Source organism: the organism of the source record quoted next, unplaced genomic scaffold, assembly GCF_019419815.1.
Source record: "Pyrus x bretschneideri cultivar Hongxiangsu unplaced genomic scaffold, Pyrus_bretschneideri_v1 Contig29, whole genome shotgun sequence".
Classification (NCBI taxonomy): Eukaryota; Viridiplantae; Streptophyta; class Magnoliopsida; order Rosales; family Rosaceae; genus Pyrus; species Pyrus x bretschneideri.
Window position 1 is genome coordinate 1,094,293 of NW_025999601.1, and position 25,179 is coordinate 1,119,471.

Sequence of the window (25,179 nt, forward strand, 5' to 3'; positions counted from 1 at the left end):
GGTAGGACAAGGTAGGACGGCTGTAGGACGACTTGACGGCTGTAGGACGGCTAGTGTGTAGGTAGGACGGCTAGTGTGTAGGTAGGACAAGGTAGAACGGCTGTAGGACGGCTAGTGAATAATATTATATACAATTACACAAGGACTCCAACCATATTCCTTATTTGTCTAACAGAGACGGCAGTGAGAAGAGCGAGTACGGAGTCGCAAAGGTTGACAGGAGTGGATGGTCTGGGACTCTGGAGAGTCTGGATTCTAAGAGAGATGGAGCAGCAGAAGAGTACATCCATTATGTTTAGAACGGGCTGGTCTGGGGCCTTGTTATTCTAAATAATAGGACTCGGCCCGCCCCTAAATACACACGTCCCGCCCCAACCTGCCATGTTTATTCTCTAAAAAAATTGATGTTATTAAGCCTAGTATTCATTATTATTATTTTTCACGGTTTTGAAGAATATATCCATGTGTTCGGTTTGAAGAATTTACCAAACGTTTTCTGGTATCGTAACTTTTGGTTAATATTGATGAATGTACTATATATATGTACACAATATGTTTTATAATACGTGTACATACTTTTTATGGCAAAACATGATTTTCTACATTGGCAGCATTGTCTCATCATCCTATCATAAGACGTTTGGTTCTTTTTACTTTTAGTTTCTTGTTAAGTTTTTGGACGTAACGTAACGTAATCCTTACAAATATTGACCGTTCCAGTTTACATGATCCTGCAGATAAAGCACCACGAATCTCTCGTATGGCGTAACATACTCGTGGACAGATTTCTGGTGATAATTGTTTCCTTGTAACCACAACGAATCTCTCGCCATACCATGGCTTCATTCAAACTATACAGAGCGTTTAGTATTTTTCATCGGAGGTATTAATCCAGACCATCGGAGGTATTAATCCAGACCATTCTCCTCCAATTTTTGACAGGGGATGGACGATAAGGTGGTCCCACCATCGATGACTGATTTTATTCACCGGATTTTACCAGGAGCTGCGGTACATAAGCTTCCATATGAGGGCCATTTCACCTACATCTACTTTAGTGACGAATGTCATAGACAGATATTCACTACACCCTTTGGAACACCACAAGGGCCGCTGAACTTCACAGCAGAAGTGGATGAAACACGTCTTGAAGGTAATACTGAAGAGCAGGAAGAAGAGGTAGCGCTTGGTGATTCTGTTCCGGCACTAGCCGAGGCATGATTGCTCTAGTTTACTTCAGAGAGGTACAATGTATATATCATAGGGTTACTACGTTACTCGTAGAGCTTAAAAAAAACAAAAAGGATAAAGAGAAAAAGAAAGAATAGTTAAAAGCATCGTGTTAATTCTCTTGCTCAGAGTTTTGGGATGTTATTAGGGGGCTTCCGGCGGAGTATGTCTTTGGGAGGAACTGTTGGTCAAGAACAAAAATATACAAAGAAATCATATCGTTCTGAATTTCAATTGGGTGCTCAAATTTTCGTTCATTCAGTGCCTTCAAATGATTGATTGTCTTCTTCTATCATTTCTCCCGCCCGCTCTCACTTCTTGAGCTAACCCTAACCGCTCAGGTAATGCACGAATCCTATCATTATTTCCTGATTAATATATATGCTACTTGTGGCTTGTTGGCGCTTGCTCTCAATGTGTTCGATGAAATCCCGCAGGGGAATTCTGTCACTTGGAATGTCATGATACATGGTTTGGCAAATGGGGGGAGCTTAAATTGGCTCGGTCTCTGTTTGATCAGATGTCGGAGCCTACTGTTATGTCCTGTACTGCTATTAGTGAAGCATACTCCCGCACGAACCATCTATAAGTGAATTGTACGTAATTGTATCAGGTGCAATATCCCTTTGCGTCATCATTTCAACCACGCTCCTTGCTTCCCGGACCATCCCCTCTTTACAATATGTATCAACCAAAACATTGAAGGTGCACACCTTTGGAAAGATATGTTTACTCACCATTTCATTCAATAATCTTGTAGCGTCTTTCCAATTCCCTACTTTGCAAAATCCATGAATCAAAGAGGTATAGGTAACGACGTTGGGAGCGATGCCGTTACTTGTCATTTCTGAGAAGAGGTTTAGTGCATCAACAACTAGAATATCCTTGCAAAGATTGTTGATGATCGTGTTATCAGGCCTGTAATCGCCTTCTTCCATCTTCTTAAGGAACTGGATAGCTCCAGTGTTGTTACCTTTCAAGCAATAGCCATTTGCTAGTATGCTGAAAGTAACCACATCCGTCTTCCAATTACCTCCCTCCATCATTTTGTTGAAAAGTGCAGCAGCATCAGCCTCTCTATGCTCACGAATAAAGCCATTGATTAGAGTGTTGAAGGTCATGACAATTGGTTCAAAACCCAGTTTGAAGAATTTTCCCAAGATAGAAAAGCCAACCCCCATTTTCCTCAATTGATTAGAGCCCGAGTCTGCTGCTGCTGCCATAACCAACCTTCAAAGAAAGAGGAAGCAGCAACAGCAGCTGTTGTTGCGCCCGCATCATCTCCATTGAGTCAGCGAATCCGTACGCAAATCTTCTTTCCCAAAAACTTTTGCTGAGGATGATTTATGGAGGGAAGAATCTGCTTTTACTGTTAGCATGATTTCCTATTTTTGGTGAAAACTGACTCATTCACTATTCTCAATGATACTTAGCAGTGATATTCTTATTCAATTACTTAATACTAAGGTATAGTGATATTCTTCTTTATTTATAAGTAAAAGGTCTTAGGTTTGATTTTCATTAAAAACTAATTTGAACCATATCATTGCTAACTCATTGTAAGACTAAATTCATTCATCTTCTCCGTGTAGATAATATTGTTTGTTAAAAAAATTACATAACGTGTGTAGAATGTAAGGGAGAGAGACATGGGAGAGACCAGAAAAGAGAGAAAGACTTTTTTATTATTTTATTTTTAATATTACATTACATTTGGATAAAGAAAATAAATTTGGAATTTGGATACAAATCAAAATTTATAAATTAACATGTACTAATTTTTTTATTTGGATTCATAAATATATAAATTTAGAATTTCTGCGTGGAAGAAAAACTTGGAATTTGGGTAAAAGTCATCATTTATAAATTGACATGCACTAATCCTTTTGTTTGGATCCATAAATATAGAAATTTAGAATTTTTGCTTACAAGAAAAACTTGGAATTTAGGACCTTAAATTCCCAAGTTTAAATTCCATATAAATAAGTGTCATTTCCCAATTTCTATAATTGAGAGTTTAAAAATAAGAAATTCTGTATCCAATTTCCTTCTTCTTTTAGGTTAACCAAATAAGAAAATTTATAAATTTAGAAAATAAAACCCTATCATTTCTTTATTCAAACATGTTAAAGATATGTTAGAATTATGTGGGTGAAACTTCAAAAAACAAATTTGCTATTTTTACAATATATTTGTACTATCTTGCTAACAAATATATGAGCCACATGCGTTGGCGGCCCACACGCTATTAGAGAGATGAATCAAATATGCAAATAGGTGGTTAGTGCAGCATTACCTTTTAAAAAATAGAAAACTTTAGCTTGTGTAAAATTATATTTTATTTCTGTTAGTTTTGACTAGTAGGTTAGCATGTTAATTTTATAAAATTTTAGTTGACAATCAGAGTTCTATTGATATTCAGTTTAACTAATTGGACATAAAAGCCCTTCAAACGAAATGTTAAACTCTTGAAATTGAAAAAAAGTTGTACAACCACTTAATACTACAGTTCAACGGTATTTCTCTTCACTTGTAAGTGAGAAGTTTTAGGTTCGATTCTCGTCAACAGCGTATTTGAACCACATTGTTGCTAGCCCATTGTGAAGCTTAACTCACTTCCCATCCATTAAATGTACATAATATCTTTTATTCAAAAAAAAAAAGAAAAAAAAGAAAGGGGTTAAACAAGCAATTATCACGTTCAAACACGACTAATTATTCAGGCTACGCAAGGTTGGAATTGGGAGCTAGTCTTGGACTCTTATCTCCGACCTGGATTGTCACTTAATACGCATATTTGCAGGATTCATAAAGCAAGCAGAGGCAATCTCATGGATTGGTATTCGAGTCATAAATATGTCAACAAATTTCATACTAGTCCAGATACTCTGCTTCACCAACAGATTTCGTAATCTTAATTGATAAATTCAGTTAACAACACATATCATAAGTCACTAGGCGATGCATGAATGAATAGCTACCTGAACTGGACTCGACAGTGGAATCCCTCCTCCAATGTAGCATTCAAGGGAAGGATGCACCGAAACTTGTCAAAACTAAAAAGATGCAAATCAATTTCATCATGGTCTTTCTATAAATGCCAACAAAGTGGCATCTACTCTATCTTTAGACAATAAATTAACAATCAACTCAATATTTGACGCATCTGCAGAAAAACCCCTCTCCACCATTTCTTGAATAAGCCTCACCCCCATTGATGTCTCGTTGTTATTGATAAAGCCTCGGATAATTGTGTTGTACGTCCAACCATTTGGAGAACAGCCTTTCTCTTCCATTTCTCTAAGCAAGTTTTCCGCTTCACATATTTGCCCCCCATTACAGAATCCACGAATCATTATAGTATATGTCTTGGCATTAGGTTGAATTCCTTTTGATGATAAACGACGAAAGAGATCCCATGCATATTCAACTTTTTCAGCTTTGCACAAACCATCAATAAGAATATTATAAGTTACTATATTAAAATCCAACTTCTTTCCCTCCATCTCTTCCAACAATTCAACTGCCTTGGGAAATTGTTGGTTTGCACACATGCCATGCAATAAAATAGAATAAGTTTGAATGTCTGGAAGTTGGCTACAAGCTTGCATTTGAGAGAACAAGTTCTGTGCATCTTGTGTTCTCCCCATCTTGCAAAACCCATCCATAAGAGTGTTATAAGTAACCGTATCTGGAACAACTCCCTTATGAGACATTTCCACAAAAAGCATTCGGGCATAATCTATCTTTTTACTTTTACAGTAGCCGTTTATCATTATGTTATAACTACAAGTATCAACCATGTAGCCTTTGCTAAGCATTACTTCAAAAATCTTTTTCGCCTCGTCCATTTCTCCTCGCAAACAGTAACCATCCATAAGTGAATTGTATGTAATTGTATTAGGTTTGATATCTCTTTGAATCATCATCTCAACCACGCTCCTTGCTTCCTGGACCTTACCCTCTTTGCAGAATGTATCAACCAAAACATTGAAGGTGCACACATTTGGAAAGATTTGTTTCTCCGCCATTTCATTAAACAATCTTTTAGCTTCTTTCCAATTCTCTACTTTGCAAAATCCATGAATCAAAGAGGTATAGGTAATGATGTTGGGAGCAATGCCCTTACTCATCATTTCTGAGAAGAGGTTCAGTGCATCAACAACTAGAGTATCCTTGCAAAGACTGTCAATGATTGTGCTATAGACAACTATGTTAGGCTTGCAAGCTCCTTCTTCCATCTTCTTAAGCAATTGGATTGCTGCAGTGTTGTTACCTTTCAAGCAAAGGCCCTTTACTAGTGTACCAAAAGTAACCACATCAAGCTTGCAATTACCTCTCTCCATCATTTTGTTGAAAAGTGCTGCTGCCTCGGCCTCTCTATTCTTAAGAAGAAAGCCGTTGATTAGAGTGGTGTAGGTTGTGACATTTGGCTCAAAACCTAATTTGAAGAAGTTACCCAAGACTGACAAACTAAACTCCATTTGGTTGAGATGACAAAAGCAATTAATAATAATGGCTAGAGTATAAACATCTGGACGAATTCCGGACACAACCATTTGGTTATTCAAGGAGATGACTGCCGAATAATGTTTCAACTTGGCAAGTTGAGTCAAGATTTGGTTGAAAGGGATAACGGAAGGCAGAGGACGCCTTTGAAGCATTTCGTCGAACATATTGAGAGCATCCTCAACATTAGTGATTTTCACACGATGGTGTTGTTGGGTGTTTCTTGATTCCGTCGATTTAGAAGCTCGAGAGTGAAACAAAACCAAGTAATTGTTGAAGAAAACAACAACAGAAGAAGATTGAACAAGACAAAACAGCATACCTCCGAATCTGAGTCCGAGTCTGCTGCTGCCATAACCAACTTTCAAAGAAGAAGAAGAAGCAGCAGCTGTTATTTCCCGCATCATCTTCAGCGAGTCAGTGAGTAAAGCCTCCTTCCGAAAAACGTTTGCTGAGGATGATATATGGAGGAAAGAATCTGCTTCAACCTGTTAACTTTTGCTTTTCCTCTTAGTTTGAAAACAAGAAGGTAAAGCTCTCAAGCTTCAATATCCCTATTTGACGGGGAAAGTTAAAGACAACTACCTAATAAAATAGGGTCAGAACGGTAATATCGTACCATTCCCAAATTTAGGGTGCGTATTCAATTAGTAATTTAAGAGATTTAAATAGATTTATAAATTTATAGATTTTTATGGAGTTGAACATATTTTAAAGATTTTATGTAAAATTTTGATTGAATTCTCTCGAAATCTCATAGAGAGATGTGAGATTTGTGGATGTTTAAAATACACTACAAAATCTCTCTAATTCCCTCTAATTCCTCAACTTTTCCAAATTCTAATTGAATAAACATGAAATGTTATAAACCTTTTTAAAATTCTAATTGAATACACCGATTTCTAAGGATTTTAATAAATTATTTTAAAATCCTGATTGAATATACTTTGAATTTCAAATAATTATTTAAAATTCTAATTGAATACTCCTAGATTCATTAAAAGAATTAAAATCCCTCAAAATTTCAATTGAATACACTCCTAATTACCAACAGGACTTGTGAACCTGCATTTCAACAACTCAAGGCATTTGTTTCGATGGTGAACTTGCCGGAGAGCACTGTTCGGAGCGTATATGCAGAGTTCCACTTTGAGAGATTCTAATTAGCGTTTGACTTGATTCCTATTTGGCTAATATATACATTTTTAAAATTAGCTCTGATGGTTTTGTTCATGCCAATGGTATTATGGTAATGCTGCTGCAGGGTTTCTAATTCGAGATCATAATAGTAATTCAATAAAAAGAAACCTTACATTTTCAAGCCTACCTCTTGGATCACTCCGAGAGGTAGCACGACCACACTTTCTAGGGTTCACTAGAGTTAAAGAGGTTGCAAACTCAAATCAGTCTTCATTCATGGTAGTAATCTGTAAAGATATCCAGATTCTTACAACATCTTATGCTGGTGCTCGTTTTGGGAAAGAAGGGCTTCCTGAGAAGTACATAGCCGTTGTATCAGGTGTCCCGTCTGGTTTTCACCCATGAGCTTGTAGTACTCGCAGACTCGCAGTTGGAAGGAAAAGTCCGCCAGTTTTTGCCTTGTATTGGGATTTGAAATCGCAACTTTCTCTTCAGGTTGGTAATTACTAGCATATGCTCGCTTAATTAAACACCGTCAGTTGGGAGAAGGCATAACTGTAATGATTAACGCCACATTTATGCCAAAATTGAGCTCTTCCAAATTGCTGGTCTTTTACTAGTCATCCAGTCTGTTTATCGTGCCAGCACTATTGAAATTTACTCAACACCTGTACCTGTTAATATGAGGGGATTGTTCGGGGCAAGCATCTTAATCCTTCAGCCCTGAGCATCCTCCCTGTTCTGGATTCAGAAATGGAAGACTGATGGAGCCAAACATTTACTTGCAATTACCAACAGGCTCGTGAACCTCCATATCAACAACTCAAGGCATTTGTTTCAATGGTGAACTTGCAATATCCTTTAAAATTAAGTCTACATAATCTCCTCAAGATAATTATTACCAAAAAATAAAAGAGAAGTTAAACCAAGCCATAAATATGTCTACGAATTTCATATCAGTCCCATTACTCTGCTTTTTCAACAGATATCATAATCTTAAAAGATGATAGCTCCAATTAATAACACATATCATACATCACTAGCCAATGCACGAATGAATGGCTACCTGAACCGCACTCAGCAGCAGAACAACTCCCTCCACTGTAGCATTCAAGAGACGGAAGCACTGAAACTTGTCAAAATGCAAAATAATTTCATCACGTTCTTTCTATAAATGCCAACAAAGCGGGATCTACTTTATCTTTAGACAATAAGTTAACGACCAACTCCGTAGTTGATGCATCTGCAGAAAAACCTCTCTCCACCATTTCTTGAATAAGCCTTACCGCTGTTGATGTCTCGTTGTTATTGATAAACCCTCGGATAATTGTATTGTACGTGCAACCAACTGGACAACAACCTTTCTCTTCTATTTCTCTAAGCAAGTTTTCTGCTTCACTTGCTAGTCCCTGGTTACAAAATCCACTAATCATTATTGTATATGTCCTGACATTAGGTTGAATTCCCTTTGATGATAAACTACGAAAGAGATCCCATGCATATTCAACTTTTTCAGCTTTGCATAATCCTTCAATAAGAATACTGTAAGTTACAATATCAAAATCCAACTTCTTTACCTCAATCTCTTCCAACAATTCAACTGCCTTGGGAAATTGTTGGTTTGCACACATGCCATGCAATAAAATAGAATAAGTTTGAATGTCTGGAAGTCGGCACAAGCTTGCATTTGAGAGAACAAGTTCTGTGCATCTCGTATTCTTCCCATCTTGCAAAACCCATCCATAAGAGTGTTATAAGTAACCGTATTTGGAACAACTCCCTTATGAGACATTTCCAGAAAAATCATCCGAGCATCATCTATCCTTTTACACTTACAATAGCCGTTCATCAATATGTTATAAGTACGAGCATTAACCATGCAGCCTTTGCTAAGTATTATTTCGTAAACCTTTTTCGCCTCGTCCATTTCTCCTCGCAAACAGTAACCATCTATAAGCAAATTGTACGTAATTGTATCGGGTGCTATATCCCCTTGCGTCATCATTTTGACCACGCTCCTTGCTTCCTGGACCATCCCCTCTTTGCAGAATGTATCAACCACGCTCCTTGCTTCTTTCCACTTCCCTACTTTGCAAACTCCATGAATCAAGGAGTTATAGGTAATGACGTCAGGAGCAATGCCCTTACTCGTCATTTCTAAAAAGAGGTTCAGTGCATCAACAGCTAGAGAATCTTTGCAAAGACTGTCGATAATCGTGTTGTAGACAATTACGTTAGGCATGCAAGCATTTTCTTCCATCTTCTTAAGCAAGTGGATTGCTGCACTATTGTTACCTTTGCAAAGACCCTTAACTAATGTGCCGAAAGAAACCACATTCGGCTTGCAATTACCACTCTCCAACATTTTATTGAAAAGTGCTGCAGCCTCGGCGTCTCTATTCTTAAGAAGAAAGCCGTTAATTAGAGTGTTGAAGGTCGCACATTTGGTTCAAAACCCAATTTGAAGAAGTTTCCCAAGACTGACAAACCCAACCCCATTTGGGGCAAATGGCAAAAGCAATTCATGATAATGTTTAGAGTATAAACATTAGGATGAATTCCGGACACAACCATTTGGTTATTCAAGGAGATGACTGCCGAATAATGTTTCAAGTTGGCAAGTTGAGTCAAGATTTGGTTGAAAGGGACAACGGAAGGCAGAGGACGCCTTTGAAGCATTTCGTCGAACACATTGATAGCATCCTCAACATTACTTATTTTCACAAGCTGGTGTTGTTGAGTGTTTCTAGATTCGGTCGATTTAGAAGCTCGAGAGTGAAACAAAGCCAAGTAATTGTTGAAGAAAACAACAACAGGAGAAGATTGAAGAGGACAAGGCAGCATACCTCTGGTGGTGCTGGTTCCATAACCAACCTTCAAAGAAGAAGAAGCAGCAATCGTTGCCCGCATCATCTTCAGCATCTCTAAGTCAGCGAGCTGAGAGTTGCTCACAAATCAAAGAGTTGTTGTGAGAGTTCAAGACCATGAATTTCATGTTTTTTTCTAGTTCTAGATAAACGCAAATTGAAAATAAATACACAAATCAACGAGAAAAAATTATTCATTTTTGTTGGGAGAATATAAGCATGAAGAAGAACAAGCCCAAGTCTCAAATAATTCAAACTACTACAGTTAAATCTCTTTTATTCAACATTTGCGTTAAAGCTTAAAATTTAGGTTTTGAACCCCCTCTTTTAGAACATCCACGATAAGAAAAGACATTATTATGATTTTAACAAATGAGCAGAGCAAGTGAAAGCATTATCATGATTTTTAACTTGGACTTAATTAAATTTGCTTGAGTCTATATATAAGTGAATAAGATATTTAAAAAAAAAAAAAAAACGGTTCGGTCTGGTTCTAAGGTTCTACCAAGATGAAAATCGGAATGTATATGAACGGTTTGATCCGGTTCTTGAACGTAAGTTGACTTTTTTTGTCAACATGGTTTTTTCCAGTTTATAACGTCGTTGTTTGATTTGGTTTTATGATTTTTATGTCCACCCCTACAATTATATATAGAAATAAGGGCCCGTATTTCATATGACATCTCTTGGATTCAATTCTTGACGCTGGTGAATCACATGATGGTCGTCAGGGGAGGCTGAAATGCCTCTATAAATCTTTCCGGCCTATGATACTACATTAATAGAACATTTTTTTATTTTTTTTAACAAACGATATTATCTATATCAAGAGGGAAGAAGTGGTCAAAGTCTCACAAAGGGATAGTCATATTAATGTGGTTTAAATTTAAGACATCTCGTTTACAAGTAAAGGTGAATATTATTAGTATTAAGAGGCAATGGAAGACGTTATTAGATGCAAAAGTGAGAAGTACTGAGCACGAAAGTTTTGCATGCTTAAAGCCGTGAAACAAGTCAGCAATGAAGAGCACCAGTATTCAACAATTGTCCATTTCTGAATTGTGTGAGTTACAAACTTCAACTTCGTTCTTCACTTAAAATACATATAGCACTAAGTCGGCGTCAAATTTACAAACTAATTAGGTAATTGTGCACCAAAAATCTGATGGCAAACTGAAAATGACAACAAAACGAGAAAATAATAAGGCGTCATGTTAAGCAAGATAGTACAAAACATGAACAATTAAGATTACCATTGAGCAAAACCGAACCTATATGACTAAGATAGTGGTTGACAAACTCAGATTGTTCCTCCAAGCATGCATAGAAGCGTCTTTAGCGTTTCAAAATACATCACAATAATATATTATTGCTCAAATTTCTAACCCTAATGAAAAGTAAAATTAATAAACATAGGAAATTACAGCTTACGAAAATAAATTAAATGCGAATGTGCAACGGTTGAGGAAAGAAATGCAAAACCTGAACGGGCAAACGGAAACATTTGGCACTTCACACTCTCTCTCATTTTTTCTCTTTCTTCTTCCTCTTCCAACAAACTTTCTTATAATTGTGTGTAACCATTTCTTATAGTCTTACAATTGTAGGGTTTTGCACAAAAAGAAAGAGGAGATGCTGACGTTTGGTGGGCTGCTCTTATTAATTTTTTTTGGTAAATTATATTTTACTCTCTCATATTTGTGGTTAATTGTAACCTCATACAACATTTTAAAGACATTTCAATTACATACATTTGCTTATTATTTCATTTCAATTTCATACATCTGTTAGTTAATCTGCTAATTTGACCGTTAAATGATAATGTAGCAACTGTGGATCCCATATTTTTCTAATCTATTTTTTTTTTTAACTTATAGGGGTACATCTTTTTCGTTGATTTGAAAATGTATTCATGCCAAGTTATTCGAAGAAATTTATTAATATTATTAGGCATGATATCTATTATTATTATTTTTCGTGGTTCTAAAGAATGTACTGATATTTTGGGTTTGAAGAATTTATCAAACGTTTTATGGTACAGTAACTTTTGGTTAATATTGATGAATGTACTATACATATGTACACAATATGTTCTATAATATTTGTGAGTACTTACTTTTTATGGCAAAACATGATTTTCTACATTGGCAACATTGTCTCATCATCCTAACCTGAGACGTTTGGTTGTTTTTACATTTAGTTTCTTAAGTTTTTGGACAATGATAAAAAAAAGCTTTGTATGGCCACGTTGCAAACGTAATGTATACTCCCTACAAATATTGGCCTTCCAATTTACATGATCATGCAAATGGAGCACCACAAGCATGGCCAAAAAATAAAACAAAAAACAAAAAAAAAAACAAAAAATGAAAATAAAATGTTGCCTGAGAGGTTCAAACTCTCGTGGGGGATCCCCATGCACTTAGCAAGCAAAAAACTTAACCACTCGGCCAAATCGACTGTTGATGATGTAGGAGGCTATTCATCTTTTTTAATTAGCTATTTAATTAAACAAAAATTAAAAATAAATCGTCGTCTGAGAGGTTCGAACTCTCGCGGGGGATCCCCATGCACTTAGCAAGCACACGCCTTAACCACTCGGCCAAAGCGACTGTTGATGACATAGAAGGCTACTCATCTTTTTTAATTAACTATTTAATTTAACAAAAATTAAAAATAAATTGCCGCCTGAGATGGAAGGCTGACGTCTGATGGGTTTCTCTTATTAATTTTTCGAGTAAATTACATTTTATTCCCTTAGGTTTGTGGTCAATTGCAACCGCATACAATATTTTTGAAACATTTTAATCACATACCTTTACTTACTATTTCATTTCAACTTCATACATCCATTAGTTAATTTGACCGTTAAGTGATGATGTGTCAACTATGGATCCCACCTTTTTGTTGATATGACAGTCAAATTTTTCCGCATTGATTAAAAAATAAATTATAAATAAAAAATTGGGCCTCACCCCTTAAATCTTAGTCCGCAGCTATTCCAAAATCCAACTCATTCTTGCCAGAAAATGCTGACCATGGCTGTTGCCATTACCACATCATCGAGTGACACATTCCCGGCTCGACTCCACCGTATCATGATATTGTCCGCTTTAGGCCCTAACCACACCCTCACGGTTTTGTTTTTGGGAACTCACACGAGAACTTCTCAGTGGATCACTCATCCTGAAATTGCTCTCGCGTGAACTCGCTTAACTTCGAAGTTGGTATTAGAGCCAGGTTTGTTTAGAGCATACTTAGGACCTTTTGTTACTGTAGTAGTGTGTTTGTCATGACGTCATTTGGATGTCACGACCTTCGAATTTGGTGCCGTTTGGCGCAGTTGTGCAAACCTTTCTCTCTTTGAATTGTCACCTTTTGGTTGAAATACACAAATTCGTGTCGGGATCGGGGCGTGTCATTGAGTCTAGTCGATTTTCAATTTTTTAATCTCTCAAACATACCTATTTGTATAATTTTTCCATTTTTAAAATATACCAATTGTTATATGTAAAATGTACCAACTTCTTTTAATGTAAAGCGTACCCATTTTTTTTATTTAAAATCCATTCACTTTTTATTTTTATTTTTTATTGGAATAAGTCTATATTTAGGAGAAAATGAATGTAAATATTTTGTAATTATTAGAGTCATGTTTTAGGAAGGATATATGTTTGTGTCCTATATTGTTTATTGTTTCCTTATAGAACAAGGATTGTATCTTGTATATATATTTTCAGTTATGCAATACAATGATAATTAAACCGTAAATTTCAATTTGTTTCTATAGTGTCCACCAATACTCTTACTCCTCGTGTGTTTGGGTGTGTCGTCTATGTTCATATTCACAAGATTCATCGTAGTAAGTTGGTTCCATGTGCTCATCGGTGTGTTTTTCTTGGATTTGCTCCTCAACAGAAAGGGTATAAGTGCTACTATCCTCAAACTCGCCATATGTACGTGACCATGGATGTTACTTTTTCTGAGTCCGAATATTTTTATGCTTCAATTCCATCCCTTTCTGATCACCAGGGGGAGAAGAGTGTTGGTGATCTTGAGTGGTTGGAAATATGTAGCTTAGGGGGAGTGTCTGTTGAAAATGAAAGCTGTGAAAGCTCTCGGCAAGGAGACAGTCAAGGCTCTCAGCAAGAAGATGCTGAGAATTGGAGTATCATTCAGCCACTGAGCACCGAAAAGCTTGAGTCTTGTCGGCAACAACCTGCCGAGTATGATGCAGAATGTCGACAGGAAGCTCCCGAACTAGTAACGCCATCCCAGCAACTAGTAGCTACCGAATCCACAACCCCCTCTTTATCAAGCTCGATAATGTCACCCAATGTGTCTTCTCTGGATATTCCTGAGGTTAGTACCACTAATGCTCATGTAACTAATCCAGATAATATTGTGAGTACATATAAGTTGCCGTAAAGGCAAAATCGTGGTGTTCCTCCTGATTGAAAACCTGTGGACACTCCCATCGTAGAGAAACATTATTTGGGGATTTATAAAGATCAGGAACCAGTTGACAAAGGTAGATATCAAAGACTAGTGGGAAGGCTAGTTTATTTGTCTCACACTCGTCTGGATATTGCCTACACCGTAAGTGTGGTTAGTTAATTTATGCACTCACCAAGTGTGAATCATATGGCGGCGGTAATGAGAATCTGGGCATATTTGAAGTCTTCCCTAGGTAAAGGAATTTTGTATGAATGTCATGGACATGTGAGGATTAAGGGATTTACTGATGCTGATTGGGCAGGTAATGTGACTAATAGAAGGTCTACATCTGGGTATTTTACATTTCTTGAAGGTAATTTGGTTACTTGGCAGAGCAAGAAGCAAAACGTGGTATCTCGGTCCTCTACTGAAGTCGAGTATAAGGGTATGGCACAGGGTTTGTGTGAGATTCTTTGGCTACGGAAGTTACTTTGGAGTCTCAGTTTTAAACAAAAAGAGGCAATGAAGTTGTATTGTGATAATAAGTCCGCGAGAGAAATTGCTGAGAGTCCAATATAGTATGACAAGACTAAGCATGTTGAGGTTGATAGACATTTTATCAAAGAAAAGTCGGAGAAGGAGATTGTGTCAATACCGTTTGTGAACTTGGAGGAACAACTTGCAGATATTCTTACCCATGCCGTGTGTAGTAAGAGGTTCGATGACTCGCTTGTCAAGTTGGGCATGAGTAATATCTATGCTCCAGCTAGAGGGGGAGAGTCAATATTTAGGAGAAAAGGAATGTAAATATTTTGTAATTATTAGTATTTGAATAAGTCAATATTTAGGAGAAAAGGAATGTAAATATTTTGTAATTATTAAAGTCATGTTTTATGAAGGATATATGTTTGTGTCCTTTATTGTTTATTGTTTCCTTATAGAACAAGGATTGTATATTGTATATATATTTTTAGTTATGCAATACAATGATAATTAAGCTGTAAATTTCAATTTTTTCTAATTTATTTTTTTAAACTTATATGGGTACATTTTTCTCGTTGATTTGAAAATGTATTCATGTCAAGTTATTTGAAAAAAATAAATCGTCACTTGAGAGGTTCGAACTCTTGCAGGGGATCCCCATGCACTTAGCAAGCACATGCCTTAACCACTTGGCCAAAGCGATTATTGATGATGTAGGAGGCTACTCATCTTTTTTTAATTAACTATTTCATTAAACAAAATTAAAAATAAATCGCCTCCTAAGATGTGAGGCTAACGTTTGATGGGTTTCTCTTATTACTTTTTCGAGTAAATTACATTTTATTCCCTCAAGTTTGTGGTCAAATGCAACCGCATACAATATTTTTGAAACATTTTAATCACATACCTTTACTTACTATTTTATTTCAACATTGTATAGCCGCTTAATACTACGGTTTAGTGGTATTTCTCTTCACTAGTAAGTAAGAAGTCTTAAGTTCAATTATTGTCAACAGCGTATTTGAAACACATTATTGATAGCCCATTGTGTCTTAGATCACTCCCCACCTGTTAAGTGTACATAATACCGTATATTAAAAAAAAAAAGGAAAAACGTTTTATAATGCAAGAGCTGTAAAATAGTATTACAAAAAAAAAGGTTAAACAAGCAGTTATCACGTTCAAACACGACTAGTTATTCAGGCTGTGCAAGGTTTGAATTAAGAACTAGTCTTGGACTCTTATCTACAACCTAGATTGTCACTTAATATGCATATTTGCAGTATTCGTAAAGCAAGCAGAAGCAATCTCATGGATTGAATAAATATGTCTACAAATTTCATACTAGTCCATATACTTTGCTTCACCAACAGATTTCATAATCTTAATTGATAGATTCAGTTAATAACACATATCATACGTCACTAGGCAATGCATGATCGAATGTCTACCTGAACTGGACTCGACAGTGGAACAACTCCCTCCTCCAATGTAGCAATCAAGGGGAAGCACTGAAACTTGTCAAAACTAAAAGGATGCAAATCAAGTCTTTCTATAAATGCCAACAAAGTGGTATCTACTCTATCTTTAGACAATAAATTAGATCAACTCCGTAGTTGATGCATCTGCAGAAAAACCCCTCTCCACCATTTCTTGAATAAGCCTCAGTGTCGTTGATGCATATTCAACTTTTTCAGCTTTGCACAATCCTTCAATAAGAATATTGTAAGTTACAATATTAAAATCCAACTTCTTTCCCTCCATCTCTTTCAACAATCCAACTGCCATAGAGAGTTGGTGGTTTTCACAAAAACCATCCAGCAAAATATTATAAGATTGAACATCTGCAAGTTGGTCACTAGCTTGCATTTGAGAGAACAAGTTTTGCCCATCTTGTGTTCTCCCCATCTTGCAAAACCCATCCATAAGAGTGTTACAAGTAACCGTATTTGGAACAACTCCCTTATGAGGCATTTCCACAAAAAGCATTCGGGCATCATCTATCCTTTTGGGCTTACAATAGCCGTTTATCAATATGTTATATAACTATAAGCATCAACCATGCAATCCTTGCTAAGCATTAGATCAAGGATTTTTTCGCCTCAACCGTTTCTCCTCGCAAACAATAACCATCCACAAGCAAATTGCAAGTAACCGTATCAGGTCCAATATTGCTTTGAATCATCATTTCAAACATGTTCCTTGCTTCTTGGACCATCCCCTCTTTGAATAATGTATCAGCCAAGACACTGAATGTGGGCACATTTGGAAAGATATGTTTACGCACCACTTCATTCAACAATCTCGTAGCTTCTTTCCACTTCCCTATTTTGCAGACACCGTGAATCAATGTGTTATAGGTAACGACAGTTGGGGAAATACCCTTACTAATCATTTCTGAGAAGATGTGCAGTGCATCAACAACTAGAGTATCTTTGCAAAGACTGTCGATAATCGTGTTATAGATAACTACGTTGGGCATGCAAGCTCCTTCTTCCATCTTCTTAAGCAATTGGATAGCTGCAATGTTGTTACCTTTCATGCAAGGGGCCTTTACTAAGGTGCCGAAAGTAACAACATTTGGCTTGCAATTACCACTCTCCAACATTTTATTGAAAAGTGCCACTGCCTTGACCTCTCTATTTTGATGAAGAAAGCCATTGATTATGGTGGTGTAGGTTGTGACATCTGGTTCCAAATTCAATTTGAAGGATTTTCCAAAGACAGATAAACCGACCCGATTTGGTGCAAATGGCAGAAGCAATTAATGATAATTGTTAAGAGTATAACCATCAGGATGAATTCCCGACATAACCATTTTATTATTCAAGGAGATGACTGTTGAGTAATGTTTCACCTTGGCAAGTTGACCCAACACTTGAGTGAAAGGGATAATGGAAGGCAGAGGACGCCTTTGAAGTCATTTCGTCGAACACATTGAGAGCATCCTCAACATTAGTGATTTTCACACGCTGGTGTTGTTGGGTGTTTCTTGATTCCGTCGATTTAGAAGCTCGAGAGTGAAACAAACCTAAGTAATTGTTCAAGAAAACAACGACAGAAGAAGATTGAACAAGACAAGGCAGCATACCTCCGAATCTGAGTCCGAGTCCGCTGCGCCATAACCAACTTTCAAAGAAGAAGAAGAAGAAGAAGAAGAAGCAGCAGCTGTTGTTGCCCGCATCATCTTCAGTGAGTCGGCGAGTCCGTGCGTAAATCTCCACTTTTCGAAAAACGTTTGCTGAGGATGATTTGTGGAGGAAAGAATCTGCTTCAACCTGTTAGCGCGATTTTGTTTTATTTCTTAGTTTGAAAACAAGAAGGGTACAGCTCGCAAGCTTCAATATCCCCATTTGACGGAGAAAATTAAAGACAACTACCAGATCGCACCAGTCACAATAGAAAGTGTAATCAATTGGGAATTTGTAGATTTTTAAATTTACGGATTTTTAAGAAATTGAATTGATTTATAAAGATTTTATATAAAATTTTGATTCAATTTTCTCGAATTCTTATGAGGAGATGTAAAATTTGTGAATGCTTACAATACATTGTAAAATCTCCCAAATTTCCTCTAATTCCTCAACTCTTCCAAATTATTTAAATTCAAATTCTAATTGGATATACCTGGAATGTTGTAAACTTCTTTAATGATAAACTTGCAATATTTTAGTGCAGATAGAAAAATGATTAAGAAAGGATGGAATTCGTATATTCTTTGTTTAATCACATCTGACATCGTTTGATCGGATACAGATTGTACCTTTCATGATGGAATTCGGATGCATCATTTGATCAGATGTGTATTGTAATTTGTATCTGGTGTTGGAGCAACTGCACAAGTTTAAGAAATGGATTGAGTACTCCTCCTGTAGCTATCATTTCCTTCCTTGCTTCTTTCATCAGACCCATATCCTTTAAAATTAATTATTCATAATCTCCTTAAGATAATTATTACCAAAAAAATAAAAGAGAAGTTAAACCAAGCCATAAATATGTCTACGAATTTCATATCAGTCCCATTACTCTGCTTTTCAACAGATTTCATAATCTTAAAAGAAGAGTATCATAAGAGTTGCTTGATCACTTGCCAATGCACGAATGAATGACTACCTGAACTGCACTCAGCAGCAGAACAACTCCCTCCAATGTAGCATTCAAGAGAAGGAAGAACCGAAGAGTCTTTAGCCTTTCAAAATACATTACAATAATATATTATTGCTCAATTTTCTAACCCTAATTAAAAGTAAAATTAATAAACACAGGAAATTACAGCTTACGAAAATAAATTAAACGCCAATGTGCAACGGTTGAGGAAAGAAATGCAAAACCTGAACGGGCAAACGGAAACATTTGGTACTTCACACTCTCTCTCACTTTTTCTCTTTCTTCTTCCTCTTCCAGCAAACTTTCTTATAATTGTGTGTAACCATTTCTTATAGTCTTACAATTGTAGGGTTTTGCACAAAAAGAAAGAGGAGATGCTGACGTTTGGTGTGTTGCTCTTATTAATTTTTTTTTGGTAAATTACATTTTACTCTCTCATATTTGTGGTTAATTGTAACCTCGTACAACATTTTAAAGACATTTCAATTACATACATTTGCTTATTGTTTCATTTCAATTTCATACATCTGTTAATCAATCTGCTAATTTGACCGTTAAATGATAATGTAGCAACTGTGGATCCCATATTTTTCTAATCTATTTTTTTAAACTTATATCGGTACATCTTTTTCGTTGATTTGAAAATGTATTCATGCCAAGTTATTCGAAGAAATTTATTAATATTATTAGGCATGATATCTATTATTATTATTATTATTATTATTATTATTATTATTATTATTATTCGTGGTTCTAAAGAATGTACTGATATTTTGGGTTTGAAGAATTTACCAAACGTTTTATGATGCAGTATTTTTTGGTTAATATTGATGAATGTACTATACATATGTACACAATATGTTCTATAATATTTGTGAGTACTTACTTTTTATGGCAAAACATGATTTTCTATATTGGCAACATTGTCTCATCATCCTATCATGAGACGTTTGGTTGTTTTTACATTTAGTTTCTTAAGTTTTTGAACAATGATAAAAAAAAGCTTTGTATGGCCACGTTGCAAACTTAACGTATACTCCCTACAAATATTGGCCTTCCAATTTACACGATCATGCAAATAGAGCACCACAAGCATGGCAAAAAAAAAAAAAACAAAAAAACAAAAAAAGAACAAAAAACAAAAAACAAAAATAAATCGTCGCCTGAGAGGTTCAAACTCTTGTGGGGGATCCCCATGCACTTAGCAAGCACACACTTTAACCACTCGGCCAAAGCGATTGTTGATGATGTCGGAGGCTATTCATCTTTTTTAATTAACTATTTAATTAAACAAAAATTAAAAATAAATCGTCGCCTGAGAGGTTCGAACTCTCGCGGGGGATCCCCATGCACTTAGCAAGCACACGCCTTAACCACTCGGCCAAAGCGACTGTTGATGAAATAGGAGGCTACTCATCTTTTTTAATTAACTATTTAATTAAACAAAAAATTAAAAATAAATCGCCGCCTGAGATGGGAGGCTGACGTCTAATGGGTTTCTCTTATTAATTTTTCGAGTAAATTACATTTTATTCCCTTAGGTTTGTGGTCAATTGCAACTGCATACAATATTTTTGAAACATTTTAATCACATACCTTTATTTACTATTTGATTGCAACTTCATACATCCATTAGTTAATTTGACCGTTAAGAGATGATGTGTCAACTATGGATCCCACCTTTTTGCTGATATAACAGTCAAATTTGTCCGCATTGATTAAAAAATAAATTATAAATAAAAAATTGGGCCCCACCCCTTAAATCTTAGTCCGTAGCTATTCCAAAATCCAACTCATTCTCATCAGAAAACGCTGACCATGGTTGTTGCCATTACCACAACATTGAGTGTCACATCCTAGGCTCGACTCCACCGTAGCACGATATTGTCCGCTTTAGGCCCCGACCACACCCTCATGGTTTTGTTTCTGGAAACTCACACGAGAACTTCACTGTGGGTCACCCATCCTGGGATTGCTCTTGCGCAAACTCGCTTAACTTCGGAGTTGGTATTAGAGCCAGGTTTGTTCAGAACATACTTAGGACCTTCTGTTACTGTAGTAGTGTGCCTGTCATGACGTCAGTTGGAAGTCACAACCTTCGAATTTGTGCCATTTGGCGCAGTTATGCAAACCTTTCTCTCTTTGAATTGTCACATTCTGGTTGAAATACAAGAATTCATGTCGGGATCGGGGCGTCTCATCAAGTCTAGTCGATTTTCAATTTTTTAATCTCTTAAACATACCTATTTGTATAATTTTTCCATTTTTTAAATATACCAATTGTTACATGTAAAATGTACCAATTTCTTTTAATGTAAAGTGTACCCATTTTTTTTATTTAAAATCCATTCACTTTTTTTATTTTTTTATTTATTGGAATAAGTCAATATTTAGGAGAAAAGGAATGTAAATATTTTGTAATTATTAGAGTCATGTTTTAGAGTGTCGGTTTTAAACAAAAAGAGGCAATGAAGTTGTATTGTGATAATAAGTCCGCGAGAGAAATTGCTGAGAGTCCAATACAGTATGATAGGACTAAGCATGTTGAGGTTGATAGACATTTTATCAAAGAAAAGTTGGAGAAGGAGATTATGTTAATACCGTTTGTGAACTTGGAGGAACAACTTGCAGATATTCTTACCCATGTCGTGTTTAGTAGGAGGTTCGATGACTCGCTTGTCAAGTTGGGCATGAGTAATATCTATGCTCCAGCTTGAGGGGGAGTATTGGAATAAGTCGATATTTAGTAGAAAAGGAATGTAAATATTTTGTAATTATTAGAGTCATGTTTTAGGAAGGATATATGTTTGTGTCCTTTATTGTTTATTGTTTCCTTATAGAACAATGATTGTATCTTGTATATATATTTTCAGTTATGCAATACAATGATAGTTAAGCTGTAAATTTCAATTTTTTTCTAATCTATTTTTTAAAACTTATATGGGTACATTTTTCTCGTTGATTTGAAAATGTATTCATGTAACATCCCACATCGCCCAAGGGAGTGATCCTTAAATGTATATTCCCATCCCTACCTAGCACGAGGCCTTTTGGGAGCTCACTGGCTTCGGGTTCTATAGGAACTCCGAAGTTAAGCGAGAAGGGGGCTAGAGCAATCCCATGATGGGTGACCTACTGGGAAGTTGCTCGTGAGTTCCCAAAAACAAAACCGTGAGGGAATGGTAAGCCCAAAGCGGACAATATCGTGCTACGGTGGTGGAGCGGGCCCGGGAAGTGATCCGCCCTGGGCCGGGATGTGACAATTTGGTATCAGAGCCTAACCCTGTCCGTGGTGTGCTGACGAGGACGTCGAGCCTCTAAGGGGGGTGGATTGTAACATCCCACATCGCCTAGGGAAGTGATCCTTAAATGTATATTCCCATCCCTACCTAGCACGAGGCCTTTTGGGAGCTCACTGGCTTCGGGTTCCATGGGAACTCTGAAGTTAAGCGAGTAGTGCGTGAAAGCATTCCCAGGATGGGTGACCCATCGGGAAGTTCTCGTGTGAGTTCCCAGAAACAAAACCGTGAGGGTGTAGTCAGGGCCCAAAGCGGACAATATCGTGCTACGGTGGTGGAGTAGGCCCGGGAAATGGTCGGCCCCGGGCCGGGCCGAAGTTAAGCAAGTAGCGCGCGAGAGCATTCCCAGGATGGGTGACCCATCGGGAAGTTCTTGTGTGAGTTCTCAGAAACAAAACCGTGAGGGCGTAGTCGGGGCCCAAAGCGGTGGTGGAGCGGGCTCGGGAAGTGGTCTGCCCCGGGCCGGGATGTGACAATTCATGTCAAGTTATTCGAAAAAAAATTATTAATGTTATTAAGCCTAATATTCATTATTATTATTTTTCTTGGTTTTGAAGAATGTACCCAGGTTTTTGGTTTGAATAATTTACCAAACGTTTTATGGTATAGTAACTTTTGGTTAATATTGATGAATGTACTATATATACTAGCCTTCATGCACGTGCTCACGCGAGTGCAAAAGGCATTTTTTTGAATCATAGTGTGCTACACGTGACTTACACGTTTTAAAATGTATTTATATGTGTGAATTGACAAAAGGAAAGTCAAATATTTGAAGCAAATGATTAATCTTAGATCATGCTAGAAAAAACGCTTCACACACCAATCAAAGTAGCTGAATTCACATAATAAAATCGGTCTTTCAATTTCCATCTACATTTTATTGAATTTACATTAAGAATAGAGAAAATAATATTTAATAAAAAATTGATTGAATCACATTATTGCTAGCCCATTATGAGACTAAGCCCACCATATCTCCCTTAGTGTAGAAAATATCGTTTGTTAAAAAAAACAATCATTTGACAACAAATTTAATCACATTATTATACGCTTATGAAAGACTTTTTTTATAACCGGCATTACACGCCTCTTAAGATGTTATAAGCGTGTTTAAAAATAGAGAAATAATATTTATTGAACAACTGATTGAATCACATTGTTGCTAACCTATTGTGAGGTACTAATTAAAACAAAAGTACAAAAAGAATTATTTATTAAAAAACCACTATTAAAATGATGAAAATACCCTAGCATTATTTTGGGTTGCTTTTGAAATTTTTTGTTTTGGGAGCATTTTTGTCCAAAAATAAATTTTTGGTGAAGCTTGTGACCTCAAAGGATTGTTGGCTTTATATGTAAAGATGTACACAATATGTTTTATAATGTGTACATACTTTTTATGGCAAAACATGATTTTCTACATTGGCAACATTGTCTCATCATCCTATCATGAGACGTTTGGTTCTTTTTACTTTTAGTTTCTTGTTAAGTTTTTGGACAATGATAAAAAAGCTTTGCATGGCCATGTTGCGAATGTAAAGTAATCTCTACAAATATTGACCGTTCCAATTTACATGATCCTGCAGATAGAGCACCACAAGTATGGCCCAAAAACATTAAACAAAAATTAAAAATAAATCGTCACCTGAGAGGTTTGAACTCTCGCAAGGCATTCCCATGCACTTAGCAAGCACACACCTTAACCACTCAGCCAAAGCGACTGTTGATGACATAAGAGGCTACTAATCTTTTTTAATTAATTATTTAATTAATCAAAGTCTTTGTTCCTGAATGAGGATCCTCTCTGGATTCTCTTTGTGAGGATTCCGGGGATCGTCCAATCACATCATTTCATCATACATCGTGCGGCCAATTTTCGTCAGGTTATGCTTATATTCAATTTTAGATTAAAAAAAAAAAGGGAATTGTTATTGGCACTCTACAAATCTCATTTGGTACTCCAAGCTTTCTATATTTGGAAAGAAAAATACACTTGTGAGGAGTGCCAAATGAGATTTTTGGAATGCTAATAACAGTTCCCTAAAAAAATTACAATGATTTATGACCGCATGATGTACGATAAACATACTTGATTGGAGGATCCTCGGGATCCTCACAAAGAGGATCTGGAGAGGATGCTCCTTCCTTTTCATTTGGCCTATTTCCTAAACCCCTTTTGGTTGGTTCTTGTTTTCGAGATGTACCCCTGTGTAAATCTATATGATCTTTCTGTCCGAACTTCTGCTTCTAGCCATGCTTTCAACACCCAATTCAAAAGTGAATTTTCCACGAGTGAAGTTTCGTTTAGGTACCATTTGGTGTGATAATCACTTCCCCTTCTAACCGTGTTTTCGACATCCAATGGATCGTTGATTAGGAGACAAAGGAAACATGGACCAGGTGTGGTTGTCTTCAAGAGCTTAAATCTTAGAATTCATGGTTGTAATCCATTTGGGGTCAAGACAGGCCTGCTCATAAGAAGCTGGTTCGACCAGGTGAGATATGTTGTGCACAAATGATTGGTGAGCATGAGATAAACGAGAGTAGGAGACGTATTGTTGAAGCGGATATCGCGTACCGAACATGGAGGAAAGGACGGCGCTGGGCATGAGCAAAGCAGCATGATGAGTCTAATAGTCACTGAAACGAGCAAGTGGATGTTTAATTCAATCAGAACAATGAAGTGGAGGAAAAGCGGAATGGGGTGGAGGGGCGGGTTGTGGTAGTGAAGCAGGTTATGGGACGAGTGGTGAGAGATTTTCTGTGTTGTCTATGTGAGAGTTGGAATTTGTTGGGTCTATAGGTGGATTTAGATTTGATGGTGTGGGTGTTTGGGCTGAGACTAAAGGAGAATATGTGTCATCATCAAGGTTCTAAAAAACATTAAGCGCTAGTCGGGCGGCGGGCTACCGCCTAGCGCCTAGGCGATTTAGGTAAATTTCGTGTATATCTTTCAAATAAGTGCATATTGACACTTAAAAAAATTATACTTGTATGAAATCCATGGATAAGATTTAGTCTCTCTAACAAAACTAACATTACCCATATACAACATATTTACTAGTGGAGAGGGTAACTATTTTTATTTTATTTTATTATAATTA

The 25,179-nt window shown here is 36.6% G+C and overlaps 1 protein-coding gene, 1 long non-coding RNA gene and 2 other non-coding genes across 4 annotated transcripts; all 4 read right to left on the bottom strand.

Moving 5' to 3' along the window:
- Nucleotides 1-694: 694 nt before the first annotated feature.
- LOC103934322 (putative pentatricopeptide repeat-containing protein At5g59900) lies at nucleotides 695-10,210 on the bottom strand. Its single transcript, XM_048588712.1, is given in 6 exon segments — nucleotides 695-2,462; nucleotides 4,317-6,227; nucleotides 6,792-6,804; nucleotides 8,041-8,557; nucleotides 8,560-9,321; nucleotides 9,324-10,210. Coding segments are annotated over 6 exon segments (4,359 nt in total). The 5' UTR covers nucleotides 9,802-10,210; the 3' UTR covers nucleotides 695-1,784.
- Nucleotides 10,211-12,276: 2,066 nt separating this feature from the next.
- TRNAS-GCU lies at nucleotides 12,277-12,358 on the bottom strand. The gene has a single exon. It is a non-coding gene; the product is annotated as a tRNA-Ser (tRNA).
- A 3,608-nt stretch (nucleotides 12,359-15,966) lies between these two features.
- Nucleotides 15,967-18,094, bottom strand: LOC125479475. Its single transcript, XR_007260035.1, has 2 exons — nucleotides 17,758-18,094; nucleotides 15,967-17,679 (listed from the first exon to the last, which is right to left on the bottom strand). It is a non-coding gene; the product is annotated as an uncharacterized LOC125479475 (long non-coding RNA).
- A 1,988-nt stretch (nucleotides 18,095-20,082) lies between these two features.
- TRNAS-GCU lies at nucleotides 20,083-20,164 on the bottom strand. Its single transcript has one exon. It is a non-coding gene; the product is annotated as a tRNA-Ser (tRNA).
- Between the last annotated feature and the right edge of the window lie 5,015 nt (nucleotides 20,165-25,179).